Source organism: Camelus ferus, chromosome 19, assembly GCF_009834535.1.
Source record: "Camelus ferus isolate YT-003-E chromosome 19, BCGSAC_Cfer_1.0, whole genome shotgun sequence".
NCBI classification, from domain to species: Eukaryota; Metazoa; Chordata; class Mammalia; order Artiodactyla; family Camelidae; genus Camelus; species Camelus ferus.
In genome coordinates, this window is record NC_045714.1 from 14,889,091 (window position 1) to 14,916,795 (window position 27,705).

A 27,705-nucleotide genomic window follows, 5' to 3' on the forward strand; every position below is an offset into this window, starting at 1 on the left:
TCCCTGGATGTCTTTCCCACTTCCCAGCACACCACGTCCTCCAGGAAGCCCTCCCTGTTTGTCTCTCCCACTTAGCATTTGGCAGGAGCCCAAGTGGAGCCCACCCCTGGGGGCAGGAACGTGGGAGGCAGCTTGCCTGGGACCGCCACACTGGGCAGGCACCTCCATGGGCGCTACAATCAGGCAACCTACCCTCACAGGGCCCCACCCAGCCCTCCTGCCCTACACCAGACGTTGGACGTCAGTGCATACAAGCAGGAGGCCTGGAGATCTGCTCGGGGGTCACGGAGGGCAGGGTTATCCACGCCACAGCCTTAGGACCACTCAGGACAGCATCGGCCAGGGAAAGGAGTGTCAGACTCGAGTCACTGTGCACTGGGCGTCACGGAGCCCCACCTGCTGCTCAGAACTCCCCACCCTCCCACGGGTGCAGGATTACCCAAACTCTCCCCGGCAGGTCCTCACTGTCAAACCAGCCCTCTTCGCACCACGTTTATTCCAGCGTCTGTGACGCGGGGGCCGGGAACGCGTCCTTCCTCGCAGCAGGAGACCTGGGCAGGCGCCTCCATCCGGCACTCTGCCCATTATATACAGCTCAGGGTGAGGGTGAAACCGTACACATGCCAGTGTTTCTACAAAGGCCTCCCTGCAGCCCTCCACCCTCTGGGGCTTCGGAAGCATCTAGAAATGTCCCAGGGCCAAGTTCTGTCCAAACAGCAGGGGCGGGGCACCTGCTTCCCAGGGTGCCCCACAAGAGTGGGGCTGGCAGGAAAGGGGATGCCTTCCCATCCCCTCCCATCTTAACACCTCAGATTCGTGAGCGCCGGGGGACCCCAGCCTAGTGCAAGGAGGGGTCAAAATCAACCCATGCGTGAAGGATGTGCCGAGCCACCCGGCTGGTGCCTGAGCTCCAGGCTGGGGCGTGGGGCGGGGGTGGGGAGAGGCGGTGGCTGGCTCTTACTGCTCTGACCAGGTGGCCCCCTCGCGGGGTGGACTCCCAGAGCCTCTGAACAGGGCTTTGAAGTGACTCTACCCAAAGGACAGCTGTGCCGCTGGGGGTGGGGGCTCCTGTGGGCAGGGGGCAGGCCCGGGAGGACCCCCGCCCCCTGGCTGGGGTCCTCCATCCTCCAGAGCTGCCCCAGCTGAGACCATGGCTCGTGATTTCACGTGGACAGAAGAGGGAGATGCCGGGCCGGTGAAGAGAGAGGCTGCCAAGGCCGGGCTGCAAGGCTAAGGAGGCAGGGACCGCCCTGGCCCAGGCTCTTGGCATCTGGCTGAGTCAACACTCCAGACAGCCACCAGGGCAGCTGAGGGTACGGAGGAGGGCAGCGTGGGACCCTGGATGGGCTCTGGCGGACCCTCTGCCAGTGCTGCCCAGAGGCCCCACACAGCAGGGACCCTCACCCAGGGCCCAGCGTTTCAGGATCACCTGGGCTCCCGAAGTCATTAATTCTTCTGGCTTAAAGTGGGGGGAGCCAGAGAGAGGTCAGACAGGGATGTGCGCACACGTGGGGGCATGTGTGCACGTGCACGTGGGCGTGCACATGTGGTGTGGGGGTGGGTACACTCGTGCACGCTGCACGTGCAGGCGAATGTGCGCTGTGTGCCCGCGGGTGTGCACATGAGTGCGAGCTGCTGCGTGTGTGTGAGCACAGGTGTGTGTGGGGTTTGTTTGGGGGTGCGACCTCTGGTAGCACACCTGCTCGTCTTGGGAAAGACACGCCGCGCCAGCCACGGGGCAGTGGCGGGCCCGCAGCCCAGGAAGGGCACCGACTTCCCAGCGAGCGCCCAGCCTCTTTCCTGAAGCCTACGCTTCCCAAAAGTGGGGCCCCTGGGCAGCGGACAGACGTTGCTCAGGCCTGGGTCTGGGGGCCCCTGAGAAGAAGCCTGTACCCCATCCTCTCCCCAGACTACACCCCCAAACCATCCCCCAAGCAGAGACGCAGGCCTCCTGTCTTACAGAGGGGCCAGGATGAACTTCATAACCACCTTGCTGCGGGCAGCATGTCCACAGTCTAGCCTCAGTCCCTCCTGCTGCAACCTTGGAGACCCTCCCAGCAGTGGCCTGGCACCAGCTCCAGGCTCCGCGGCGCTGGGGACAGGAGGCGTGTCAGAGCTGGCTCCTCCGTTGCCAGGGCCCCACGGCACAGGGGTGCCTGGTGCAGGACACAAAACTCTCACCAGGGGCCAAGGACCCCTCCTACCTGGGCCAGGGGTCCATGCCAGCCAAGGTCTGACACGGACGGGTCGCTGCTGCTGGCAACGTGAATCTCTCCCCCCGGGGCCGGAGAACGGCAGCCGGGGCCGGGGTGAGGTGGGGCCTCCCCTCCCACAGCGGGAGGGCGAGGGGGGCTCAGACTCCACCCCAGGAGCGGCCCTCTGCCTGGGCCTCTTCGTGCCAATACTGGGAGGGGCTTTTCTCAGCATTGCAGGGTCTGGGGCTGGAGAAACACTGCCCTCGAGAACGAGGAGGACTCTGAGAGGGGGACACAGCAGGGGGAGGGGCAGCAGGCGCCCCTCCCCAGGCCACATGGCAGGCTCCACGCCCGATCCCTCTGGGCTGCTGGGAAGGAGGGGGTGCCCTCACACTGCGGCCCTGAGCACAGACCACGGGTTCTGAGTCCAAGCCTGGGTCCTCCTGCACTGGGCCCAGCCCACCCTCCAGCTGCCCGGCCAGCAGCCCCAGCAGAGAGGTGTCCATGGGTGGGACCCTGCATGGCCTGGCCAGGGTGCGGGGCACACGCAGAGGCTACAGAACACACTGCTCCCCAAAGGTCTCAGAGCGCCAGGACATGGACAGCTGGGGTGGGGATTCCACTCCGTCCCCCACGATTTGACTCTTGGCTCCAAGCTGCTTCCCCTCAGGCCAAGATGCCCAAGACTAGAGGGATGGGGATCCCTGCTCCCCAGGGCCCAGTGTGGGGATGGGCTTCTCTGACTCCCAAGACACCAAGAGGTCGCAGCCAAGGGGCTGATCAGTGGGGGAGGACGGACAGTGGGTGGTGAGCTCCAGCAGGGGCAAGAGAGACACTCTACAAGACAGAGCTGCCTTCATCTCTGGACTGGGGTGGGGGCTCTACTGCCCTGTGGGGCCCTGAAGGGTTATCCTGGGGGTTAGCACACTGCCCAGCCCCAGGTCCTGTGAGGGGACTGATGGGGACAGGCAAGGCAGGATCCTTGGTGAAGGACAGTGCAAACCTGTTCACCATGACCTGCCGGGCCCAGGACCCCAGAACCCGAGCCCCGGCCAGGGGGACGCCACACCCCCACCACATCACTCCTGCAAGCAGTCCACACTGCAGAGCTGGCCACAGCCTGGTGACCAGTGCCCGCTAGGGCAGGGCAGAGAGGACCACAGGAGTCTCCTAGAAATAGACGGGAGCCCCAAGCACCCTCTTCCAGGAGTCTGCAGAGTGGGCCCCTCCCCACAAGAGCCACGTTCGGGATGTCTGAGGGTCACTCTGTGCACCCATGCGGTGCCCGGCCAGGGTCCTGGACTTGGGATGGGCTCCCATCACAGAACACTCAGAACCTGGGATGGGGGGATAGGATGACACTGACCAGCAGCTCTGGAGGGACAGCCATGAGGCAAAGGTCATCGCCCGAGCGGTGCTGCCGGCCACACCTCCCCTGAGGCTGCAAGGCCGCTGATCCTCTCGGAGACCCCTCACTGCCACCCTCACCCGGCCCTGCTCCCGGCCCATGCCTCCACCGGGCCACCAGGGGCTGCCTTCAGCCTTGACCCCGGCCCCCGTCACAGCTGGGCCAGCAGTCTGCAGAGTGGGCACGGCCAGCCTGGCTGCCCCTTGCTGGAAAAGAATTTTTGCCAACTTGCAGTGTGAGAGACCAAGGGCTGCGCCCGCCCGCTGCCCCACACGGGCACCCCCACTGCGTTACTCTAGGAAGAGGCCCCAGAGGGTCCCCCTAGAGACCCGGCTGCTGGGAGTCAGGGAGAGGCTGGAGGCAGCCTCACTTCCGGGGCCCGGCCCAGCCCACGTCACCGAAGGGGCCCTCGCCCGTGGCAGAGCGCGGCGGGGGCCCGCAGGGGGTGCAGAGGTCCGAGTCTGTGTCCGACTCGCCCTCGGCGATGTAGGGCCTGACTTTGGCGCACGGCGCGACGGCCGCGTAGCAGCCGCTGAGGGCGTCCAGGTTCTCCTTGGACTGGGAGATGCTGAAGCCGCTGAAGGAGCGCTCCAGCTCCTCGTGGTCCACGGACGGGATGGAGATGGACGTGTCGCTGCCCCGCAGGGCACCCTCGTGGGGCCTGCCGGCCGGGGCGTCCTCCTGCCTCAGGAACTCCGTGCTGGCCCGGTTGCCCCCGCTGTAGGCGGACAGCGACCGCTCGTGGGCAGGTGGTGGCGGGATGCGCACCAGCGAGCCGTGGTCGCCCACGGGCGAGGTGCCGTAGCCCTGGCGCGGGAAGCCCTGCTGCTGCCACGAGGTGGACGGCGGGCACTGTGCGGGCGGCGCGGCCGGGGGCGCTGAGAAGTTCTTCTGGCCCGTGGAGCTGGTGGAGCGGACCAGCTTGACGATGCAGCCGTTCCTGCCGCCGTGGTCCCGGCTGTCCTCGGGGCTGTGGTACGGTGGCGCCGGCTCTGGCTCCTTGGCCCCAAAGTAGGCCTCGGTCTCCGTCGGGGCGACACCCATGCGCTGCATGTAGATGTTCACCAGGAAATCCAGCTTCTTCTCCATGGACAGGACCTGCAAGAGGGTCTGCTGGGCCGCGCCGGGCCGCTCCTGGGGTGGGGGACCGGGCCCCTCCCAGGGCCGCTCCCGGGGTTGGAGGGGCCCGGGATGTTTCCCACAGAGGTGCGAGGCACCCGGCAGGCAGGCCCGGCAGCAGCTCAGCTGCTGTGTGTGCGGCCCCAGGGCTTCAGAGCACCAGCCCTCCTGCCGGGCTGGGCACCCCTGCTGCCCACTGTGGGTCCACCCCTTAGAGCAGGCTCTTTGGAGGGAAAGAACTAGCCATTCCTTTCCTCAGCTCCCAGAAGCAGACCCTGAGTGGGGGGCTTCACTCCCAGGAGAGAGCAGTGGGGAGTCAGGCAAGGGGGAGAAGGCCAGCCAGGTGGGGTGAAGGACGGCCCCACAGGGCGTCCAGTACTTGGGGCCTCGCAGAGGCCCCCACCCAGGCAAGGGGAGAGGGCGTAAACTGGGGCTCAGCCCGTAGGCCTGTGGGTACCAGAGGGCAGAGGGAAGTGCCCCAAACCCAGGAGAGGCTCACGGGGTGCCGGGTCCAGATGCAGTAGCCCTCCCCTCCCCTCAAAGCTTGAGCGCCCCTGCAGGGTGGGGGCCCTCCCCTGGTCTCCCCACCTGCTTCTCCACCTTCCCCAGCCGGCCCATCATGCTGGGGTCCTCGGGCAGCTCCGCCTCCGCCGGGCCCTTGCTCCGGTCTTTATCCGCTATGGCTGGGCCCCGCCCAACGATCTGGTCCACTCTGCCAGGAAGAGACCACACCCCCAGCATGAGTTCGGGTGGGAGCAGCAGCGGGGCCGCGGCCCTCTCCTCTCCTCCTGGGCCAGGCTGCAGCCCCCGGGGCCCAGGCTCCAGGCTGAGCCCAGAACCCACCGGGGACAGTGAGGAACCAGGACAGATGGATGCCAGGTGACTGGTCCTCATACTGCTGTCTGACGTCCTCGGGGCTCAGCCCCAGACCATTCTGTCCCAGCCCCAGACCATTCTGTCCCAGCAGGCTGGCACATTAGCAAGGAGTAAAGAGAAGGGAGCTAGGGCCACGCACCCCCAGCAACCCAGCCCCCACCCTGCCCCACCCCCACACCAGCTTTGCTCCTGCGTAATGTGCCACTGGGGCCGCCCCGCCCCGCTCTGGCAGGGCGGGGGTAAACGTCTGCAGCGGGAAAACAGAAGCAGAACTCGCTCCATGCGCCATGGTGAGAGGGGACACAGACCAACACAGGAAACCGCCACGCACAACCAAAGGAGGAGACGGACAGAGCCACTGCCAACCAGAGGAGGTCTGTGTGCGCTCGTGCGTGTGCACGTGTGTGCCCACTGTGTGTGCGCGTGTGCGCTGGTGCGAGGGTGTGTGTGCGTGGGTGTGCCTGCATGTGCGCGCACATGTGGGGTGCAGAACACAGCTGGGCTGATCTCAAACAAGGCCATGGTCACGAACGCCAGCGAGAGGGGAAGGACGCTTCCTTCGAGGAGGGGGCTTCTGCCAGACCCGTGCTGAACAGGCAGGGCCACCGAGGGGCTCAGAAGGGGCCTCAGAGCGGCAGTGTGGGCTCCCAACTCTCCAAGCCGGAGAGGTGCGCCTACGTGGACGCTCGCTTGGTCTGCAAGCCACTGGGTCAGTCCCTGAACCAGCTGGGCAAACGCCCTGGGTGCAGCCACGCAGCCCCCGCCTGTCTCTGGCCTGGAGTCTCAGGCACAAAGCACGCCTCCCAAGCTCCGGAGCACAGAAGGGCGCCAGCCCCCGGCAGCTCGCGCTGCCGTCCCATCGGGCACCTTCCTCACCCACAGGGCCGTCCCTGCCGCCTCTGCCAGGGGCTCAAGGGGTCTGCTCTTTCTGTCGCACGAAGCGGGAGGGGTTCAGGCTCGGGTCAGCCGCAGGGCAGCCGCCTCATGCTCCACTGGGCGTCATGCTTGACTCATGCACGGGGTGGGAGCTGGGGGGCGGGGGGCCCTCAGGCTCCAAGCAGACGCTGGTGGGAAAGGAGCAGGGGGAGGGGATTCTCTGGAGATCCGAGTGTCCACACAGTCCAGGCACGGGCGCTCAGCGCCTTCACCCCTGCCACATGACGGGCCACCTGCCTGGCCGCTCCCCCTTGAGAGCCTTGGCCAAGGGTCAGCCTGGAGCTGCTGCTGCTGGGGCACTGGGAGAGGGTCCTCTGTGGAGCCTGTGCCACCCCCTCCCACAGCCTCACGCTGACCAGTTGGGCTTAACCACCCCCCAGGGACTGGTCTGTCCTCCTGGTCCCCTCCCTGTGGGAATCTGTGTGTCCTCAGGCTACAGTGGCCTGGGAGGCCTGGAGGTCCGGGGCTCTGAATGCCCAGCCCCTGTGCCCTGCAGCGACGCCCAGAAAGAAGGGCTTCTGTCTCGGGGCACAGCATCCTGGGATGGGGGACACGGGCAGGAGAGGGGACACGGCAAACACTGTCTGGGCTGCCCTGGGTCAGGCCTGCTTCCCCAGAAATTCCTTTCACGTGGGAGAGCTCCCAGGTTGAGATGCCCAGCTCACTGACCCTCAGCCTCACGTACAGAAACCCTGCGCACAAGGAGTATGGGTCAGATGCCCCCAGTCGCTCCGCTGGCCCGGCTGCCAGCATCCCCAAGGGCCTCCGGACGCCCCGGGCTCCCTCCGCCAGCACAGCCGGGGTGCGTCTGCCCTCACCCTCACAGGTCTGTGCTCCCAGACCTGCCAGAGGAGGCGGAAGGGTTGCAGCCATCACCTCTGGGGAAGCAGGAGCCTCCCACGTCTGAGTCCATCACCAAGGCACCTGCTTCTGCTGACTCTCCGCCTAACTGACCCACCTCCTCTATGCTGGCAGCCGGGCCATCTTCAGTAACACTGACCACGAGGACAACACTGGTAACGGAGCTGCAAAGCCCTCGGCGCTCCCTGGGAGGCCGCTGGGGCTGGGCACCTGCTCGGGGCTTTCCACTCATTCACCAAAAGAGTTTAAAGGCAAGAAAAGGGCAGGGCCTGCTCAGAGCCTCACAGCAGCCCAGGCCGACCCACGGGGGGCGGGGCTGGGGCCAGAGTCGGTGCTGCGGGAGGGCCAGCGTGGGGCATCCCCGCACGTCCGAATGATTCTGATCCTCGCAGGGCTGCCCCTCTGCTTCTGCCCCGGGACCCCCCGTCCAGGCGGACATCACACAGGGTATCCGTGGAAAGGGGTCCCTTGGAGAGCCTCCGCAGGGCCCCACCAAAAGGGGCAGCTCAGGGGCACACTGACCCAGCCCCCGGGACCTGCCCAGGACCAGGCTTCTCCCGGAGGTCATTTTGTCAGGGACAGAAAACCCTCCCCTCCATCCGGTCCTGTAAGAGCAGTGCTGGTGCTGTCGTCATGTGGCCTGGAGTGAAGGGGGCTGGCCTCCCACACAGACAGGCGGGAGCGGGTTGGCATCCTGACCTAGGTGAGTACTGGGGTGACTCTCTCGGAGGGGCCGTGGGTCCTTTGGTGGGGTACTTCTTGTGCCGGGGAGTTGAAGGGGGTGGGGGGCCCACAATCATATCTATCCTGGCGAGTAAACAAGAAAAGAGACACCAGGAAAATGCATCATGAAGCAACACCAAAGGGAGGCAGCTGGAAACTTGCAGAGACAAAGGGATCGACCCGCCGAAAGCAAGAGTGACACTTCTTACAGACCCCGCGCTCCTGGGACCTCAGACTCGCCAACCTCTCCTTGTTCAAGCAAGCACCGGCCGGGGCCACGGCCCTGTGGTGGTGCCCCGCTGCCCGGGCGAGCGTGCGCGCGCCGGCCGGGGGTGGGGGGGCAGCAAAGTGCCGGGTGCGCGGGGAAGTACGCCGAGGCCCAGCCAGCGGGCACAGCCGTCTGGCTCCTGGGGGTCGGTATGTCTCGTCTGTTTTCAGACAGAAAGGGAAGGAGAGGGAACGTTTAGGGCAGAAGCACCTGGTGAACAAAAACGGCTGCCGTGAGAGGAGTAGACAGGCCAGCCTCTCCCTCGCACATGTGCTCACACCCACACCCACACACACATACGCTCACGTGTCTGCACGCTCCTATACAAACATGCATGCTCTCACACGTGGCTCACACGTTCACACACGTTTGCACACATGCACAACGCAGGTCTACTCAACACTCCAAGAGGACGCTGAGCCGTCGGCCTGATCTGGCAGGCAGGAAGGGGTCCCCCGCGGCCCCACCCAACAGGAGCAGCTGGAGGCCCAGAGAAGCCCCTCCCCTGGGACCCCAAGCAGGACAGAGCAGACGCTGCCTGCTCAGGGGCCGGGAGCTGGGCTGACCCCCCGGACTGCCCCGACCTTCCAGACCCCCACAGCCAGGGCCCAGGCTTCAGGGGCGGAGAACTGGCTGCAGCCTCTTGGAGAGTCCTGATGAGCAGGAGTGTGGGGCCCCCTCCAGGGGACCCTCCTTACAGGCCCCGCAGATGTATGTGCCGCTGCTTGTGCGTGGGTGGATGGTGTGTGCCTGCGAGCACCCTGGACTCAGTGTGCATGAGCATGCGTGGGACCCATGGGACGCACATGTGGGCATGAGGCTGAGAGCACGGTTACACAGGCTGGCACCCGTGTGCATGCGGGAGTGGACATGGGTCTGTGGACATGGGTCTGCGCTCGTGTATCCAGGCCCTTGCGTGTCTATACACACGTGTGGGGCCACAGACTGCAGCCTCGGTATGTGCCCTGCCACGGCCACGCTTCTCACACGCATCCAGCCCTGCTGCCTGCTGGGGACGTGGGAGTCCCTCTGCGCAGCGGGGAGGGTGGACGGGCCTCTCTGCTCTGGAAGAAGAGGTTCTACGTAGCACAGCTGCTGCCTGGTGGGGCCCCCAAACCCTGCAGCTTCACCTGTCCACAGAACTGCTCTGTTCCCCACACACACGTGTGCACATGTGCGCACACATGTGCATGAATACACTACACCCACGCATGGACGCACTAACACACAGACATGCACGCATCCACACTTTTGCAAAACATGTGTTGCACACGTGTGCACACATGCACGTGCATGCACTTGTACGCACATGTGCACACGTACATGCACCTGAGGCTTACCCCGTGCAAACACACATGTGCGTCCACACACGCACATGCATGTGCACACGTACGTGTGCGCACACGTACACACACATACTCGCCCGCCCGTCACAGCAGGGGCAGGAGAGGAGAGAAAGGAGAGACAACAGAGATTAAAAACAGACACAACACACGAGGACACAGCAGAAAGCCCACACGGGGCCGACGTGGGGCCGGAGAGGAAGGGTCCCCTGTGCCCCTGCAGCCGCACCCCCACCCCACCTCCAGCGGAGAACCAGCCCATGCCGTCCGCTGTCCCGTCTCATGCCTGGCTTTGGCGCCAGGGGATGGGCGGGCAGGGGAGGGGCTCTTGCCTGGACTGCAGGTTTTTGATGCGGGACAGCATGTCCAGGTGGCCGGCTGAGTACTGCTCGATCACGTCCATCACGTCGTAGGGCCGTAGGCTCTCCTTGAACTTTCGCTTGGACACCAGGAACCGCATGACACTGGAGGGGATGGGCAGGGGGCTGTGAGCCCTGGGCAGAGATCATCAAAGGCTGTCCCAAGTGTTCACCTGCCTGTGGCCCTCCCAGCGTCTCTGAGAAAGGCCACTGATGACCTGTCCCTATTAGCTGAGCCACCCCCCACCTTGTGCACTGGGCCCCGCCACACAGAAGGACCCTTGTCCACCCGAGAACCCCTGTGCGGCAGCAGCTCCCGGCCATCCACTCACAGCCTCGGGCACCCAGCCCCCGGGACACAGGTGACAGCTGTGAGGGCAGGTGCCTCGTGAGTCACAGGGAGCCAGGCTGAAGGGGTCTCAGCCAAGAAGCATCCCACCGGAGTGTGCGCCCTCACCAGCCCCACAAAGGCCCCAGCCCCCTCGCCGCGCCCAGGAGCCGGGCCCTCACCACACGGCCCGGATGCTGACTTTGAGGCCCGGGGTCAGATCCTCGGCCACAAACTCGCAGGTGCAGCTCTTGTTGTCATCCACGATGTCCTCCCCGGGGAGACTTGCTTCTGGGTGGAAGGACACAGCCATGAGGGGGCAGACGGGACAGAGCAGCCCCAGCACCACGGCCCCGTGGCACACACCTGTCAGAGAGCACACCCAGCTCCAGAACCCACCCCTACCCCCACCCGTGGCCCATGGGGAGTGGCCACCACGCGGGCTTGAAAGGGCATCCTATGACTGGTCAAGTAGACACAGTGTGACACGTCCACACACGGTGACCGGGGAGCGTCCACCACGAGAAAGAGCGAAGCACGGTCACCAGCGCAGTGGGGATGAGCCTGGAGAACAGACTCGCAGGGCAAAGCCAGACACAAAAGGACGACCCCGTGTGACCCCACTGCACGGGGCCCAGAACAGTGGGCCCACAGAGTCCAGGCGGGAGCGCCGCCACAGACACGGGCCTCCTCGGGGTGTGGGGCGCTCTGGGACTGGAGGTGGTGGTGGACAAGGTCGACTCTGCTGCACGCCGCTGAGCATTCACTCTCAGGGGCTAGTTCTTCACCTCAATAAAGGAAGGGGCGGGGAAGGAGAGGCCCTGCCCGAGGGGTGCCCGACCCACCTTCCGAGTTCTGCCGGGAAGCGGCGCCCCTGGCCCGGAAGGCCTGCCGTGCGCGGCCGCGCTCCCCGAAGCTCCAACTTTTGGGCACCTTGCTCGGACTGTCCTCCAGGCTCTGGTCGGCGCTGGGCGACCGCCGCATGGTCTGGGCCTGGGGGGACCCCTTGCCCTTGGCAGCCACGCCTCGGGGGCTGGAGAAGACACGGTCTTTCAAACTGACCTTCTGACTGCTCCCGCGAGAACCGACAGACGGACAGACAGACAGATACACAGAAAAACAGCAAGAGAGGTCACTCTGCAAAGAACACACACACCCGTGTCTGCTGGCGGCTGGCCCCGTATGTGGGGCCGCCGTGGCCGAGGGGATGGACACGGTCAGCTCCACCTCGGAGCCTGTGCGGATGCCCGGCCTGGCCGGGGAGTGATCAGTGGACGAAAGGTGCCTGAGGCTTCTCCACGCCATCCGGCCAAATGCCTGCGTGGCTATGGCTCTCCCTGGCACCTGCTGAGGGCCCGGCCCCTCCAGTGGTTTCCATGCCTGCCCTCCAACCCCCTGCCCCCCAGAACGGCCCCAGGGGGCACTCTCCAACCTGTGCCTCCACCACCAGCCCACCTGCAGGAGGGTGGGCTCTGCAGCTGACCATGGGCCCCTCTGCCGCGTCCCGGGGAGCAGGGCACCAGAAGGGTGCAGCACGGAGGGTGAGGGTCTGCCTGCCTCCCCCCACCCGGACCAGCACAGGCCCACAGCACCGCCGAACACATCTGGGAGCAGAACGTCCACGCCCCCCGAGGGGTGGAAGCGGGCAGGTCACACCAGCTGTAACGGGCCTTGCCGGCCCCAGCCCCGGCCCAAGGCCACAGTCACAGCCCTGCCACGGTCTTCGGGCCTCCCTGCCCCTGTGTCTCCTGGTAATCGTGGAGACCGTCCTGACAGTCCAGCGACAGCCAGGAGACAGAGGCTGTCTCTGGTCGGGGTCAGAGGTCAGGCCCAGGGCCAGGCAGCTACTCCCTTCCTCCCGCCGGCAGTTTCCAACACCTGCCCAGGAGGAGAGTGGTGAACTGTGAACCCACTCACCACCACATCTCGTCACAGAGCCTCCTGGAGTGGCGCCTGGCAGGGCCCCTGCTGGCCCTGGGAAGCCGCCACCACCAGCTAATCCCTCAGACAGCGCCAGACCCACCTCAGCCACCCCGAGTCGGCCGCCTCCGCTGGCCAAGGGGGACCTGCCACTGAGACACGTCCATCAGACGGTGCAGAGATGGCAGGCCAAGGACAAGAGACAGCCCACAGCCTAGTCCGCCGCCAGCCTGGACACTGAGGTCCAGGTCTGTGCCCCCTCCCTGCCCCCGGGCAGCTGAGACCCACCTGTGCTAGCCCGAGGCTTGGAGCCCACTCAGGGAGCGCTCCCCAGGAGCCCCTGGGGGCTCTGTGTCCCATGAGCACAGGAGCGGGGGTGTCTGCTGCTCGGAACACCGCTGGCCCCAAGCCCGGATCTGCTGTGCATGAGGCCAAGACAGGGGTTGGGGGCCAAGGGACATCGGTAGCCAGGCCATGGGGGCTTTGGTGCAGGTAACCCTCTTCTTCCTTCGTTCCCAAAGGAGACCACCAGCTGGTCCAGGGGGACCATGAAACCAGGAGAACAGAAGACCCCAGCTGGACCTGATGCCCGGCGCAGCATAAGAACTTGGCCCATGCAGCTGCCCGCGAGGACAGAGCCATAGGAGGGAGCCTTCCTGGCCTCAGCCTGGGCCCCCTGTCCCAGGCCCTCAGGCTGCTCAGACCAGGGAAGGGGTGCCTTGCTGGAGGAGGCCACGGGTGGTCATCTGGACGTCCAAGGTCATAACAGCTCAGTGCCCACAGGCACTCAGCCCCCCCGGCCACCCCAGCCCTGCCTCAACTCCAGGTGTCGGAACAGCTGGCCAACAGTCCTGCAGGTGTGAGAGAGGCCCTCCCTCAGCTCACAAACAAGGACAGAAGCAAACCCAGGACAGGGAAGGAGCCCGAGGCCAGACCAGCCTCCGTGTGGGAGACTAACTGGGGGCACCTGGACTTCGGCGTTTACGTCGGGCCCAGGGAGCAAGTCCAGGAGGATCTAGGGGAGAAAGCCAGGCCCAGCCTCTCCTCCCCTGCCTGCCACGCTTCCCAAGGCGAAATTCCAAATACAGGAGGCCAGCCATCCACAGGGACAGGCGAGCGGGAGGCCCCAGCGGAGATCGGCCACACCCCAGTCTGCACAGCTGGGGCCCAGTGCAGCAGGGTTGGGGTGGCGGGGAGCTGCATCCACAGCGACCTGCCCAGCCCACGGCCAGACCGCGGACGCCCAGGGGAGGTAGGGGGCGGAGTGACGCTCGTGAGACTCGCGCACCGCAGAGCTGAGCCTGGCCCGGGCTCCTGGCCCAGCCGTGGGCCCCTCCGGGCCTTCTGATTCCCAGCAGCCTGATCACAACCCCTGACCTGAAGGAACAGCCTGTGGCCAGAAGCACCCTGGACACAAGCTCCAGGCAAGCAGTACAGCTTCTGCTGGGACCCCAAATCTCCTCTCGTGGGGCTGCAACAGCCTCCCCTGCAGCACCCACGTGGGGGACACACAGGCAGCGCGGGCAGGTGGGGGCCACCCTTCGAGCCCCTCTCCAGGCGGGGGACTTGGAGCATGCACGGATGCAGATGGACAAGCATGCCGCCGCCCCGGGGGCCCTGACCCTGCTGTGGAGCCCCTCCCGCCGCCCGCCGCTGGGCACCACGGCTCCCAGGGCCAGCGCGGACCACATGCACATGAGGACAGGTGAGCACAGCTGCCGGCACCTGCAGGGCCGCCCCGGTCGGGGAGGGGGCGGGCAGGAGGGGCACCCAGAGCAAGCAGGAGGACAGACGCCCCACACGCCCGACAGCAGACAGTGGACAGAGAGGGAACGTGCCAGCAGTCGGGGAGCCCACGGGGCAAAGGTCGGGCAGACTTTCACCGCCCTGTTTCCAGTCTGCCCTGAGCCAGGCCTGTACGGGGGAGGGGGAGCTGTGGACCTCCGGCTTTCCGGTGTGTCTGGTGTGTCAGGACCAAGGGGCCCGGCACACACAGAACGGAGCCGCCTCCCGCGGGCGGGCGGGTTAAGGGCAGCGGCCCTCTGCTGCATAGTAGAGGTGCTAGATGGGCCAGCCGCAGGGGAGCGGCTCGCCAGAGAGCAGTCAGGGCCTGGACACGCCGGTGCTCTGTCGGGGTTTCAGAGCCCCCGGCCAGCCCCCCTCCTGCTGGGAGCAGAGCATCGTTTGGCTTGCAGATGAGGAAGGGTGTTGGCTCCATGACCACGTCACCAGGAGGGTTCGGAGTCAGAGGGAGCCTAGCGCTCCAGAAGCGGCTGCCAATCAGAATCGGGCCTAGGGGGCCGGGCCGGCGCCACCTCTCCCTGGTCCATCTAGAACCTCTAATAAGCAGAGTGTCCGGAGCGGGAGGGGACAAGAGCCGTGCAGCAATGGTTGTCCGAGCGGCGTGTCCGAGGTACCTAGCGTGTCCAGGGCAGCATCCACACAGGGACTCTCTGCACCGTCTGCCTTTACTGGAAATGAGGAGAGGACAGTTAGTCCCGGGGGCGCCGGCATCCAGGACGTGACCAGAGGGGCCTGCCCGGCGCGCGGGCAGAGGGCACAGGAGAACCGAGCCACCGACCGACCCAGGGCAGCTCTGGGCTCCGGCCCCACTGGCTCCAGAGTTCGCGTCTGAGCGAGAGCAGCCAGGAGGCCGTGAAGAAAGTCTTCCCGCTGGCCTGGAAAAGAATAGCCCCTATTTTTGGAGGAAAAAAAATCCCTGTTTTTTCCTCCAAAAATACCTTTTCCTTCCAGCGTCAGTTTTGGGACCACGTCTTTTAAAAGATGTATTATTTTTTGCTCTATTCATGCCAACAAAAAAATAATACATGGGCTAAGGCTTTGCCAGTTCTGGGAAGACAGGACTCCAGAAAGCTCACGTTTTCAGAGGAAAAACGTGCCAGTTTGGCTTCACAAACCAACCCAGCCAGCGGCCCGATCAGAGCGGCCCCGGCTTACCAGGAGACAGCGGCTGCCTCTACCTGGAGGGAGCCAAGGAGAAGGGGGCTCAGGGCACCTGGACTTGGAGGGACCGCCAAGGTCGGATCTTGGGTGAAGTCCACCCCGTGCTGAGGCCCCGGCAGGGCGGAGACGGAAGGCCCACGGCCAGCCCTGCCCAAGAACCTCCCCAAAGGCCCGAGACTCATCTCTGCACTAGAACCTGCAAACTTCTAAGCAAAAATGAAAAGAACAAGAACAAGCAAGAACTTTAAGAAACTCTTCACTTTCCTGGGGCCTCTCTGCCTCCACCTTCAGTGCTGTTGCTTCTGTGACAGTAGTTCTCAAACTGTGCACCTGAGGAACCCAGACGCTCCCGTGTCCTTACGTTCACCTACATTCCAGCGGCACCTGCCAGTGTCCAGACAAGGATCTCCCCACTATGCATGAAGGACACCCTTTCTTAACACCAGCAAGCCTGCAGGTCAAGGTTCCTTAAGGAGCTTTCGCTTGGCTGCCCACGGCTCAGAGTCACTGGACCCCTCCCCGGCCTCATCCCCACAGGGGACCCCGCCAGCATGGCTTCCTCCCGATGGGACCTTCCCTAGTCACTTCGGGGTGTTGAACAAAATGAACTAGAGGTGGATCCCAGGCAGGACGGAGCCGGGGTCCAGCTGTCAGGTGAGTGTACTCATGCAGGGGTCCCTAGGACCCAGAACCTCACCCAGCGGCCCCTGAAACTGGGGCAAACATGCTCTCCCAGGGTGCGTTCTGGAGGCAGCCGCATTTCCACCAGGGCCTGCTGGACAGCAAAGGACCTAAAGACCCAGACCCCACCCCCCAGCCAGCTCCGCCCGGGGTCCCCAGGCCTGCACACAGGGCCCTGCCCACCCTGCCTGGAGGCTCCTCCCCTGGGAAGAGGATGCAGCGGGGATGGTCTCTGCCTCCAGCTCCCTGGGACAGACCCAGCTCTGACCACTCCTCCAACCTTCAAACTTCCTGCTGCCTTTGAAGCTCCCAGCAGTTGCCCCAGAAGCATCTCCCAGGCCCCGTGGCCCAACACCACCAAACGCACCATTCCGTGGGCTCAGTCAACCACCCCGTGCCCGGCTCCCAAGCCCAGGAGACCGAAGACCAGTTCTCTAACTGCGTGGAATCTTTAATTTTAGTGAAAACTTAAACAGCCTCTCATGGCCAGTGGCTCCTGTGTGGGGCACTGCCGTCTGAGAGCATGACAGAGCAGGGGACGGCAGGCTGCTGACACACGGCCCTCCCCGGGCACTGCCCCATGGCTTTGGGGGTGGGAGGATGCCTGGCTAAAGCCCGTCTCCTCCAGGCCCCAGGCTGGCACTAGGGTTTCCTGCCCAGGTCAGCCCCATGGAACCTCACCCCATCCAGACTGCCGGCAGGCAAGCCCAGAGGACCTGGGGCCCAAGAAGGTGGGAGAGGTGCCCACAGACACTCACCAAGACCAGACTGGACAGACACGCAGGCAAGCAAGGCACACTGCCGCCTGCGACGAGGAGGGGGCCACACGGACCAGGGCAAAGCGGCTGGGGTGCAGGGGTTCCCCCAGGCACAGAGGGGCAGTCAGAAACAGGGCGGACACAGGGAGAGGTCAGAGACACACCCGGAGCAGCATAGCCCGAGACCCCCCGCCCGCCCCAACCCCCAGCCCCACACCTCGGTGTGACACCCACACAGGCAAGGGGCACGCTTCCACCTTGAGCCAGGACCGGGGGTCTCACAGCAGCTGAGGGAGGGTTCCTGGATCCACCCTGCCCACCTGCACTTTGTGGAACAAGGTCCCCTCGCCAGGCAGCTCAGAGACAGGCCCACCCCACCCTGCGCCCAGTGGCAGGACACTTTCCCGCACACCTGCTGTGCCCCGGGTGCTAAACGTGGCTCTGGACGCCCCAGTCAGGGGAAAGAAATGCCGCCTCTGTCACCTGGTGGACAGGTGTGCATCCAGGAGAGGCAGGCCCTCTGCTCCCAGGGCCTCAGCCCAGGGTCCCCGGGAGGAGGGCTGGTCCAGGCAGGCCCGGGAAGCCGCTGGGTCACAGGCAGGCAGGGACACAGGACACACGGGGAGGAACGGAGGGGTGGTGTGCGGGAAGCAGGGAGGAGCCACAGAACGTACCGGAGAGCCGGGGGCTCCCTGTGTCCTCACCTCGAGTCCTGCTTTCAGGGCCAGCCACCTCATCCCCAAAGACAGAGCGGACGTGAAAGGGGCCCGAGAAGGGCAGTGACATGATTAAAGGCACTTGGGGGGGGCAGCAAGATTTTCCAGATTGGGGGAGGGGAGGGCAGGAGAGGAGAGAGAGAGAGAGACAGGCTGAGACGACAGTTGTTGGCTGGGGAGTAAAGCAGGGCTCGAGAAGCCGCGTCCAGCCAGAGGGGCCTTGGTCCACCAGGCGGGCGGGCTGAGGGCCGGAGCAGCACCCACCAGGGCAGAGCCAAGGGCAGCCCCACCTGCTTCCTCAGGCAGGAAGGGCCAAAGGCAGCGCCAGCGGGGACTGACAGAACAGGACACCCTTGGGGCGCGTCACACACCAGGCCCTGCCGCACATGTCTCCCACCCGGCCCTGGCCACAGCCCCGCGTCGGGACCCCCTCGCTCCCATCCTGCGGATGAGAACAGAGCTCGCTGCCCGGGCTGAACCCTCTGGTCCCGGGTCTGAGGGGGTCACCACTTCTGCTCTTTGGGCTGGTTGGGGGCAAAAGCATTGCTGACCTCCCCAATCCCAGTCCCAGCTGCCACCCCACTTCTGGGGACGTGAGGGATGGAGGCGCAGGCCCCCTTCTGATGGAGGCTGAGGGTGGGGCTCAGCCTGACTCCTCCCCAGCCGAGTGGCCGGCCAAGCTGCCTTCGGTCCAGGTGAGCAGGCACCTCTGGACCACGGCCTGGGGAGCTGGACTCACTCTGCATGGGGGGAGCGGGCACCAGGGACCCCTGAGCTCAGAGATACACAGTGACCCACACGCAGGCTGAGGTTCATCAGTCTCGGAAGTTGTGAACTGACCTGGATTTTCTATTAAACGCTAGGAAACTAGCAGGCTGCCAGCACGCCTTCGCTGCCCCCAGCAGAGGCGGCCCGTGGGGGTCCCTACACCCACCAGTCTCTGACTCCCAGAAGTAACAGAGCTGCAGGGGCCTGAACAGACACGGGGAGGGAGAGCTCCGGCCCCACCGAGGGGCTGTGAGGGGGCGGGAGACTCTGCCCAAAAGGGGACCCTCTCCCACTCGTCCAGGAAACTTCAGCAAACGGGACTTGCCAGCGGGTGGAGCGAAGACGCCTCGGTAGAGTGGCCCCACCTCCCACCCTCCGCCCCGACCCGCAGTGTCGGAGGGAGACCCGTCCACTCAGAACAGCCCTGTGCCTGGACTGGCGGGCGTGCTCTCCCAGAAGCCCCTGCCTTCGAGGGGCTGCAGTCCTGCGTGGGAGGCGGGAGGGAGCTGCCCCTAGGCTGTGAGCCAGCCCCGGGCCCTGGGAGGGGACATGCACACAGCAGGTGATTGAAGGGCCCACATCACCGGCGGGCAGGGGTCTGCACACAGTTCCACACGGGAGCACGCCCAGGCCCCACGACAGCCCTCGGCTACCGGGTGACACGTGCAGCAGGCGCGGAGGGAGCAGGAGGCAGACAGGCACTGACCTTGGCGAGGGCTCCGGCTGAGGCTCCTTCCTTCAAACAGAAGCACAAGACTATTAGCAGCCGGCCCGCCACGTAGAACCCAGCACAGACCCCACACCCGGCCCAGGCCCGCCCCCATGCTCCCACGGGCGGGCGTCTGCGTGTGAGGGGTGCAGAAACAGCCCCCCGCCTGAGGGCCCCTGGGGGAAGCTCTGAGCCTGGGGTCACCACCTCCCCACGCGTGGGGGCACGCATTTTAATCAGAATCACCAACACTAACAAAGTTTCAAAGAGGCACGGGAGGGAGGCACTGGAGGTGGTCAACTTCCACAGTCGACGTTCAGGACAGACATCAGCTGAGACGCTCCCCCCACCATGGACTTGATGGAACTGCCATTCTTGGAGGGTGGGGCTGGCGCCAAGCCCTGGGCGTGTGTCCCCCCAGGTCCTGTTCTGCTTGGGCTGGTGACCTCCACGAGTGAACACCAAATAGAAGGCTGAGGGCTTGGACTGTTCTTGGTTGGTCCACGGACAACTACTGGCCACACCCTGCAGGTACCTGGGGACGGTGGTGCTCACACTGGTCTGTTGTGTCACCAAGCGGGCGCTCCGTGCACGTCCAAAGTCTTTGCAGAACAGGCTCTGTGTCATCATGACGTTGGCAGAGCCAACGTGACAGTGAAGACAAGACGGTGTGGCCAGACAACCTGCTTGGGGCTGGGGTCTCTGGGGACCGACCCCCGGAACTCACACCCTCAGGAATAACGTCCACCCCAGAGAGACTAGTTCAGAAACGCGTGTGTGGACGCTCCGTGGGCGCCCCATCCCGACAGCCCCACTGGGAGCTCAACGTTTAGAGCTCTCCTGGGCACTCTCAGCCCGGCCCGGGGCCGTCCGGCTCGCCCGTGTCCGTTTCCCGGGACGTGTCAGGTTCCTGGGATGCCAAAAGCAAGGCAGCACAGACCTGCACTGAAAACAACAGAAACGCGCCCTCTCCCAGCTCTGGAGACCAGACGTCCGAAGCCAACGCGTCCGTCAGGCCGGGCTCCCTCCAGGTGCCCTGGGAGGGTCCTTCCTGCCCCTCCAGCTCCTGGAGGCCCTGGCCTGGGCTCGTGGCTGCCTCCCTCCAATCTCAGCGGATGCGTCTCCTCAGGACACTTGTAACTGGCTCTGGGATCCACCAGACAGCCCAGGACGAGCTCATCCAGAGACCCTTAACCACAGCGGCAAACAAGGCCACATTCACGAGGCTCCAGGGCACGGACCCGTCTTGGTGGAGCCACCATTCAACCCACGACAGTCCGTCCCCCAAAGTTCATGCCCACTTTACATCCAGAACACATTCACCCCAAGCCAGCGTCTCTCAAAGACCCAGCCCGTTACATCATCAGCTCTGTGTCCAAAACCTCACTTCAGCCTCATCAGCCCACAAAGTCCCGAAGGTCATCGTCTCAATCACCTGAATCCGGTGTGAGCGGCTCTGGGTGTGGTCCGCGAGTGGACCCAGAAGGCAAGTGATCTGCTCTAAAATGCAGCGGCAGGACCGGCACAGGCCAGACGCGCCCGTTCAAAACGGGAAACCAGGAGGAACAGTCACTGGTCACCCACATTTGAAATCCCACAGGGCAAATCCACTTGGTTGGAAGCCCCTTGCCCACCTCTGTGCTCCTGGCTCCCTAAGCCTCTGCCCGCAGCCCCGGCCGAGTCATCGTCCCTCCTCCTGGAGGGCCACGCGTGCGCAGCCAGCCGACTGGCTCCACCAGCCTGCTTCCCGCGGCGGAACCCCAGGGCTGCCGCATTCCTGCTTTCCGCCCACCTCCCTCCCTCGCTCTTGGTCCAGGCAGGCAGTGTTTCTGCCAGGATGAAACTCCTGAAGCCTCGTGGGCACCTGCACATGCCCCGGGAGGGACCTCTGCCCGGTGACCCACCCTAGTCCCGCTCCTGCCAGGAGGGCCGGTTGCACCCACGATCACACACCGGTCCCCCCCACGACAGTCGTCCAGCCACGCCCATGGCCCTCTCTCCAGAGCACGCTCTCCTGGACCCAGGGTCCTGGTTCGTGGTCCTGTGCACCCCGGACGGGCCCGGGCCGCTCCTGCCTCCACCCGCCTTCTCTCCACCTGCGTTTTCCCACAAGCAGGGAGGAGACGCCAGGCCCACTGCCCACACTCTGCCTGGAAATCTCCTCACTAAACGTCCAAGTTCATCGAGTGCAAGTTCTGGGATGGGATTCGGCCACTTTCTATGCCACTTACAGAAAGGGTCACCTTTCCTCCAGTCCCCAACGACTCGCCTCACGCCATCCGAGCCCCTCCTCTGCATCGTATGTGGAGCAGTCACGGCAATTCCTGCATCACGGGACATCCCCGTGCGCCTCGGTCATCGTGCCTGCCAGCTCCCACGGGAACCAATTTTAACGTCCGTATTCCCACCAACTGCCTCTCCCAGGCAATCTGGGCCTTCTGTCTCGTGCTCTTCAAAACGCTGCCGCCGTCATCCAATTCCAACCACTCTCCAGTCTCAGCCTGGCAGCACCCCACCTCCCGGCCCCAAAATCCCTGCTCGGCTGCCAGAGCTGCCATGATGCTGCACCACAAACAGGGCAGCTTAACTAAATCACAGAAGTGCGTCCTCACCCAGCTCTGGAGGCCAGGCTCCAAAATCAAGATGTCAGCAGGGCGACCCCTCTGGGGCTCCAGGGAGGGTCTTCCTTGGCTCCCCAGCTCCTGGTGGCCCAGGCATCCCCTGGCTGGCGGCCGTCTCCCTCCAGTGTCTGCCTCTGCCCACGTGGCCATCTTCAGTGTCTTGTGAAGGACACCTGTCATTGGCTGAGGGCCCACACTGATCTAGGAGGACCTCACGCTGAGGCCCTTCACTTAATCACAGTCGCAGAGACTTCTTCCAGAAGAGGTCCCATTCGCAAGTTGCAGGACATGGACATATCTCTGCAGGGTGGAAGCCACCATTCAGCCCACGACGGCTGCTCACCCGAAGGAGGGTTCTTCAGTCGGGGAGCCCCATGGGCACCGTCCTTGCCTCTCTCCCATCTGCAAGCTTGTCTCCCATGCACATCCGTCTCTGTCCAGCACTCTGGGAGTCGCAGATTTTGTGTTCACGGGAGAACCAGCGGTTACCACCCACATGTGTGTCCACTCAATGCTCCAGGGAGATGCGGGGCTGGACTCTGCCTCTCACCCGCAGCCAGAGCTTCCTGGCCCCACGTGGAGGTCCACCCTCTGCCCCACCCCCGCAAGCAGCTGCCCTTGGGATGGGAGCCTAGGGCAGGGTCGGCAAAAGCGGAAACCACCAGTAGCACCGGGTCCCATGGCCAGCCCACCGGGAGCGCCCCGGGGCTCGGTGGCAGCCGGGGCCCCTCAGGAGTCCCAGACACCAGGGCCCCGAGCTCCAGCCTGCAGCACCCGCTAACCTGAAGGTGAGGCCAGATTTACTCTTGAGGTTCCGCAGCAGCTCCAGCTGGTTGAGTGGCGGAATCAGTCTGCAGCGAGAGGAGAGGGCAGTGAGCCCCCGCCACGCAGCCCAGGGCCCGCACCCCGCCCTCACCGGGGTCACCTCACACACGGGGCGGGCGGCGCCTGGGGGACTCGGGCTGTGCCCTGTCACAGGCAGAGAGGGGGACTTCATGCGGCCCAGGCTGGCGTCTCCACCGCTGGGGCCGGGGCAGCAGCCGCACTCCCCGGGGGGACTCTCCAGGGGCTTGGCCCTGGCAGTTGGCGGTGCCCAGGCCGTCCCTAGAGACCCGGCCCTGCCCACGTGGAGCGGGCCCAGCACAGCCCTGGAGGACAGGGGCTAGGGGGCTTCTCCCAAGCCCTGAGCACCCCCCCGGGGGCAGCACAGTGGCAAATGCAGCCCCCCAACGTCCTGAGGCTCCCCGACCCGTCTCCTCAGAGCCACACTCTCTGCCAAAGCTGGGGCGGGGCCGAGGTCAGTGGGAAGGGCCGTGCCAGGCAGAGAGGCCCACTGGTCTGTAGGTGAGCCTCCAGGACGGCTGGAGGAGAGGCCCAGGACCCTCCACCACCTGGCCTGGCTCCACTCCAAGGCCCCTCTTCCCAAACCAAGTCACGGCCACCAGGCCCACATTCAGCACTGCAGCCACCAGGCAGGGAAGCCGAGAGGTGAATCAAGTTTCCTTGCGACGCCAGCGGCGGGCTGCACACCTGGGAGGTTCCCGGGGAAGCCCAGGCTCCCCGCTCCGGCCGTAGGAGCCTCAGGCCCTCACTAGGTCTGCAGAGACTCCTGCCCCCCACCCGCCCCCCACCCACCCCTCACCCACCTCGCTCCCAGCTCCTTGTCACCTTCTGCCCCTTCACAGGCTCCCGTCTCTTTGCCCTGCTTCCTGACCCTGGTCTCTCCTTCCTGACCCAGCCCGACCCGCTGGGACACCCCCACGGCTGTGACACCCCCACCCAGTCTCAGCCCCCGAATCTTGTCCTGAGCCTCCATGGTTCCTGACCCTGAGGCCCCCTATGCCCCAGAGCACCTTTGTCCAAGCCTCTCCTGGGCATGCTCCCTCTGTGTCCTGCAGTGCCACCACCCCCGGCACAGGCCTGGCTCCAGCCCTCACCCCACCCCCCACTCCGTCTCCTCCTGGACCTGCCTCTCCCCTCCCGCCCCTCCTGTGCCCTCTCCCCTCGGGCTCCCTGGATGCCCACCACCCCCCTTCCTGGGGCTTGTTCTCGTCACCCTCCTGCTCAGACTCTCCAGAGCGCCCTGTTGCCTCCAAGGTAGAAGGATCTCTGACCCCACTGCACCTGGACGCGCCTGCCGGCCCTCCCTGCTAGTCTCTGGCTTTGCTCTGGTTCCCCCTCCTCTGCCCAGCGCTGCCCTCTGGCGCCAGGTGGAGTGCCCTGTGCCCCACTGTGGCCCCAGCAGAGCCAGGCCTGGATCCTGGAACACGCGCCCTCCCCCCGCCTCCCCCTCCAGGGCTGTCCCCTGTCCTCATAGGTCAAGACCAAGCAGGAGGCCCGGGCAGTCGGGTCGGCTCATGTCATGGGTGCAGCAGAGCCCCAGGACTGGACATGGGGCAGAGTTGGTCCTCCCACCCCCCTGACCGCCCACCACAGGGCCTAGAGCAGAGACCCCAGACAGCTGGCCCCACTCAGCCCCCACACACACAGGTCCAGGGTAGGGACACGCAGTGAGGACGTCATGCCTTGGACACACAGCGGCAGGGAACAGAACACGGGCGGGCAGGGCCACGGGCAGGGACGTGCACGCACCACGCACATCGGGGCCACGCACACACAGCACCGGTGTGGGGGATGAGGGTGCCGTGAGCAACAGGGGTGGGGACACGCTGGGGAGCGTCTCCCAGGAGGGAGCAGTTGTTAGTCTGGGAGTCAGCCACCTCCAGGAGGCCTGGGGCAGGGGGGCACCTCCACAGACGTCGAGGGGTGTGGGGCTGGCTGGAAAAGACGGACCGAGGGAACCACCAGGTCTAGGAGGGGCCTGTCAGGGCCTGACGCAGGCACCCTCCAACTGCGTCTGCCCCAGCAGACCAGGATCAGTAGCTGGGGAAGGCCGCTGCTCCCACTGGCACCTTGTCCTCTGAGTGAGGCCCCCAGGGTCTGCAGCCAAGGGGAAGGGTAAGCACTGCTGGGTGGAGAGGCCGAGGGGCTCAGGTCCCTCCCTCCCATGGAGCCTGCCCTGCACTGCCCAGCACGGCACCCTCTTCCCTTCTGGGAGTGGAAGGGTAACTTTCTAACAGGGCGCCCATTCAGGTGCCAGGGGAGGGTGAGAGACCCCTGGAGGGCCCCTCCTGGCCTACGCAGGGAGACGGTGTCCCTGGCTCGGCAGGGCCGTGCGTGGACATCCCCGTCTAGCACAGTCCCACCACTCTTCAGGGAAGGACAGGGCCTGCAGGGGGACCTGGCCCCGGGCTCGGGGAAACCTCCTATAGCAGCTCAGGGCCCCCAGTAGGCCCAGGACCCCAGACTAAGGGCACAGCAGGAGGAGAGCCCTCCGGCGCAGACACAATGCGTGGACACACGGGTGCACCGCAGCCTCTCCTCCCAGGGCCTGCGGCCTCCCTCTCGCTGCAGTGGGCCGCAGGCTGGGGAGCCCCATCTCTACCACCTCCGCGTTGGGTGTTAAGTGGGGCCCGTGGGGCAGGATGGAGGCGCGAAGAGGGGCCCCAGCCACTGAGACAAGGCAGGAAGCGGGACGAGGAACAGAGGACACCTGGGACAGACAGATCCAGCACAAGAAAGCAGCTTGGGGTGGGGGCAGTCGAGAGAGGCGGCCAGGGGAGCGAGGGAGGCGCGCGTGGCTCCAGGCTGGGGCCACAGGCTGGGTGGGGTGCAGGGGCGCCTGGCAGGGGCGCAGGGCGGCCCCGGAACGGACCTCAACAGAACAGAACCACACCACACACTTTCTGCCCATGCAGTCCTACCTGGAGGCCCCGTAGGTTTGAGTTTGCGAGCTTTCAAGTGTTTTCACACACACACAAAGGGAAAGGAACGAAAATTGAAAAAGAACGGGATAAGAAAAACGAAGTGAAAAAAATGGTCAAGGAAAGTGGGGGAAACAAAAGAACAAAGAAAATTAGCACGAGGGTCAGTGCTGCCTGGACCGGAGCACTGGGAGCGCCGTGCGGGGGCGAAGGCAGGCCCCTCCGGGGAGGAAGGTGGCACCAGGCGCCCCCACCAAGCTGAGTGCTCCAGGAAGTGCGGGTGGGATGGACGCTGAAGGAGGGCTGGGCGGCCCCCTCTCTCCAGGTGGCAAATCCTCACAGAGGCAGGTGGCCGGTGGAGCCCCAGGCTGACAGCTCCGTGAGCGCAAACCCCAGGAGCAGGTAAGGAGACTGGGGTCCCCCAGGCCTCCAAGGGTGGAGGGCAGGCTGGCAGGGCAGTGCCCACCTGAGGGCACCAGTCCTGCATGGACTCCGGGCGGCCCTATCACTTCTCAGCTCAGACCTCGTCTAAGCTAGAGCCTGACACAGGCAAGCCCAGGGTGGCCTGGAAAGCCGCCGGCTGACCAGCGGCCTCATGGGTCTATTGGCACTGCCTCTGCCGACCGCCCCCGGGGAGGGACTGCCGGCCCCCTTCTCTCCCACGGAGGGCACCTAGGGGTGACTGTGCTTTGTCCATCTGGGGCCTCACTGTGGTCCTGGGTCCTCTCCTTTCTCGGGGAGAGAACCTGGCCCCCGCTGAAGGACAGAGGGTCAAGGTTAGCCTTTCACTTCTAAACGCGGGGCCACCCTGGCAGGGCCGCGCCGCGCCGGGGCTGCGATTCACGGACTGGCCAGCATTTACCTCCGCGAGCTCTGGGGGGCTGTCTCCGCGGTGCTCACACACAAGGCACCTGACAGCAAGGACACTAAGCAGGGGGGCAGAATGAAGGTGAAAAATAAAAGCCGCAAACTACAAAACAAAGAACAAAATTAACACTTCAAAATAAATCACACACAATTCTTTTTTGAAAGTTACATACATTTTAAAGAAAAAGAAACAAAAAAAAATCAGAATGATGAACAACAACAAAAAATGGGGCTTAAAGAACAAACGGGAGGGGCAGGGGGGTACCTGTACATGGGCACGGTCACCGTGCGCTCATAGTACTGCCACGTGGAGTGCAGGTCCGTGCGCGAGAGGTTGGTGGCGTAGAACCTCCAGGCGGACTGCGGTGGAGGACAGGGGGGTCAGGCGGCCCTGAGGGGAGGCGGGGCTGGCAGGGCCCAAGGCCTCAGGAGGGGCCCCCCACCTCTCCCAGGGCCTGACCCCTGAGCGCCCCCCTGCACCAGGCTCTGGACTGCGGTCCCCTGGCACCTGCCCCACCCCTGATAGGCCTCAGTTAGCCTCTGTAGAATGGACACACATGTTTGCCCGCTGTGGCTGGCGGGGTCTGGAGGAAGGGGCGCAGGTCAAGCACACGGTGAGTCTGCAGGGGGCCTCCACTTCTTTCCTTTCATCTCATCTCACCTGAGGCTCAGCAGCTACCACCTGGCATCGTGGCTGCCTTCCTGCCCTCCCCCAGCCCTGAGGGAGCTTTCCACTGGACTCGGGAGCTGGGGGCGGGGGCAGAGCCAGGGACCCGCTGGCCAGCCCTTATTATGAAATGCGTCACCCCACCGCCTTCCGGCCCCCGCAGTCTCTGGTGAGGAATCGGCAGTTACTCTCACTGAGGCCCCTTGGGCATCAGAAGTCACTTCTCTCTCGCTGCTTCCAAGATCTGCCTTCGCCAGTGTGCTCCTAGTGTGTCCCGGAGCATCTCTGTGACTGTATCCTGCTGGGATGTATAGATTCACGTCTTTCATCCAATCTGGGAAGTTTTCAGTCTTTTCGCCCGCCTCTCTTCCCTTTCTGGGACTGCCATTATGCCAAGATCGGCAGGTTAGCTCATGTCCCGCCAGTCTCACGGGCTCTGTTCATTCCCCTTCCTTTGCTTTCTTTCTGCCCCGCAGCCTGGGTAACTTCGATTGACCCGTCTGCAGGTTTGCCGACCCTTCCTCCTGCCGGCTCAGGTCTGCTGCTGACCCTCCGGTGAGTTTTTCGTTCCAGCCACTGCACTCTTCAGCTCCCGAATTTCTCTCTGGTTCCCTTTTATAATTTTGATCTCTATTGACACTCCCCGTTTGGTGAGACGTCATTCTTCTGTTTTCCTTTCATTCTCTTCCATGGATCCCTTTAGTCTTTTGAGCATACTTAAACAGCTGACTTGATGTCTTTGTCTAGTAAATCAAATACCTGAGCTTCTTCAGAGACAGCTTCCACCGATTTTTCTCCTTGTGATTAGACCATACTTCCTTGTTTCTTTGCATGCCTCACAATTTCTCGTTGAA

The 27,705-nt window shown here is 64.6% G+C and overlaps 1 protein-coding gene across 5 annotated transcripts in view; it reads right to left on the reverse strand.

The window, feature by feature from the left end:
• Positions 1-477: 477 nt before the first annotated feature.
• Positions 478-27,705, reverse strand: part of KCNQ2 (potassium voltage-gated channel subfamily Q member 2) — a 50,106-nt gene continuing 22,878 nt past the window's right edge. The window contains exons 8-18 of one of the 5 annotated variants that reach the window (XM_032461578.1): positions 26,450-26,544; positions 25,318-25,347; positions 22,336-22,404; positions 18,930-18,959; positions 14,754-14,807; positions 11,262-11,485; positions 10,599-10,707; positions 10,062-10,193; positions 8,095-8,202; positions 5,311-5,434; positions 478-4,701 (exon numbers count right to left, since the gene is read on the reverse strand). In XM_032461578.1, the coding sequence (XP_032317469.1) occupies positions 3,970-4,701; positions 5,311-5,434; positions 8,095-8,202; positions 10,062-10,193; positions 10,599-10,707; positions 11,262-11,485; positions 14,754-14,807; positions 18,930-18,959; positions 22,336-22,404; positions 25,318-25,347; positions 26,450-26,544 (1,707 nt within the window). In that variant the 3' untranslated portion in view covers positions 478-3,969. The remainder of the gene's footprint in view (positions 4,702-5,310; positions 5,435-8,094; positions 8,203-10,061; positions 10,194-10,598; positions 10,708-11,261; positions 11,486-14,753; positions 14,808-18,929; positions 18,960-22,335; positions 22,405-25,317; positions 25,348-26,449; positions 26,545-27,705) is intronic. The other 4 variants (XM_032461579.1, XM_032461582.1, XM_032461580.1 and 1 more) reach the window with 4 other exon arrangements.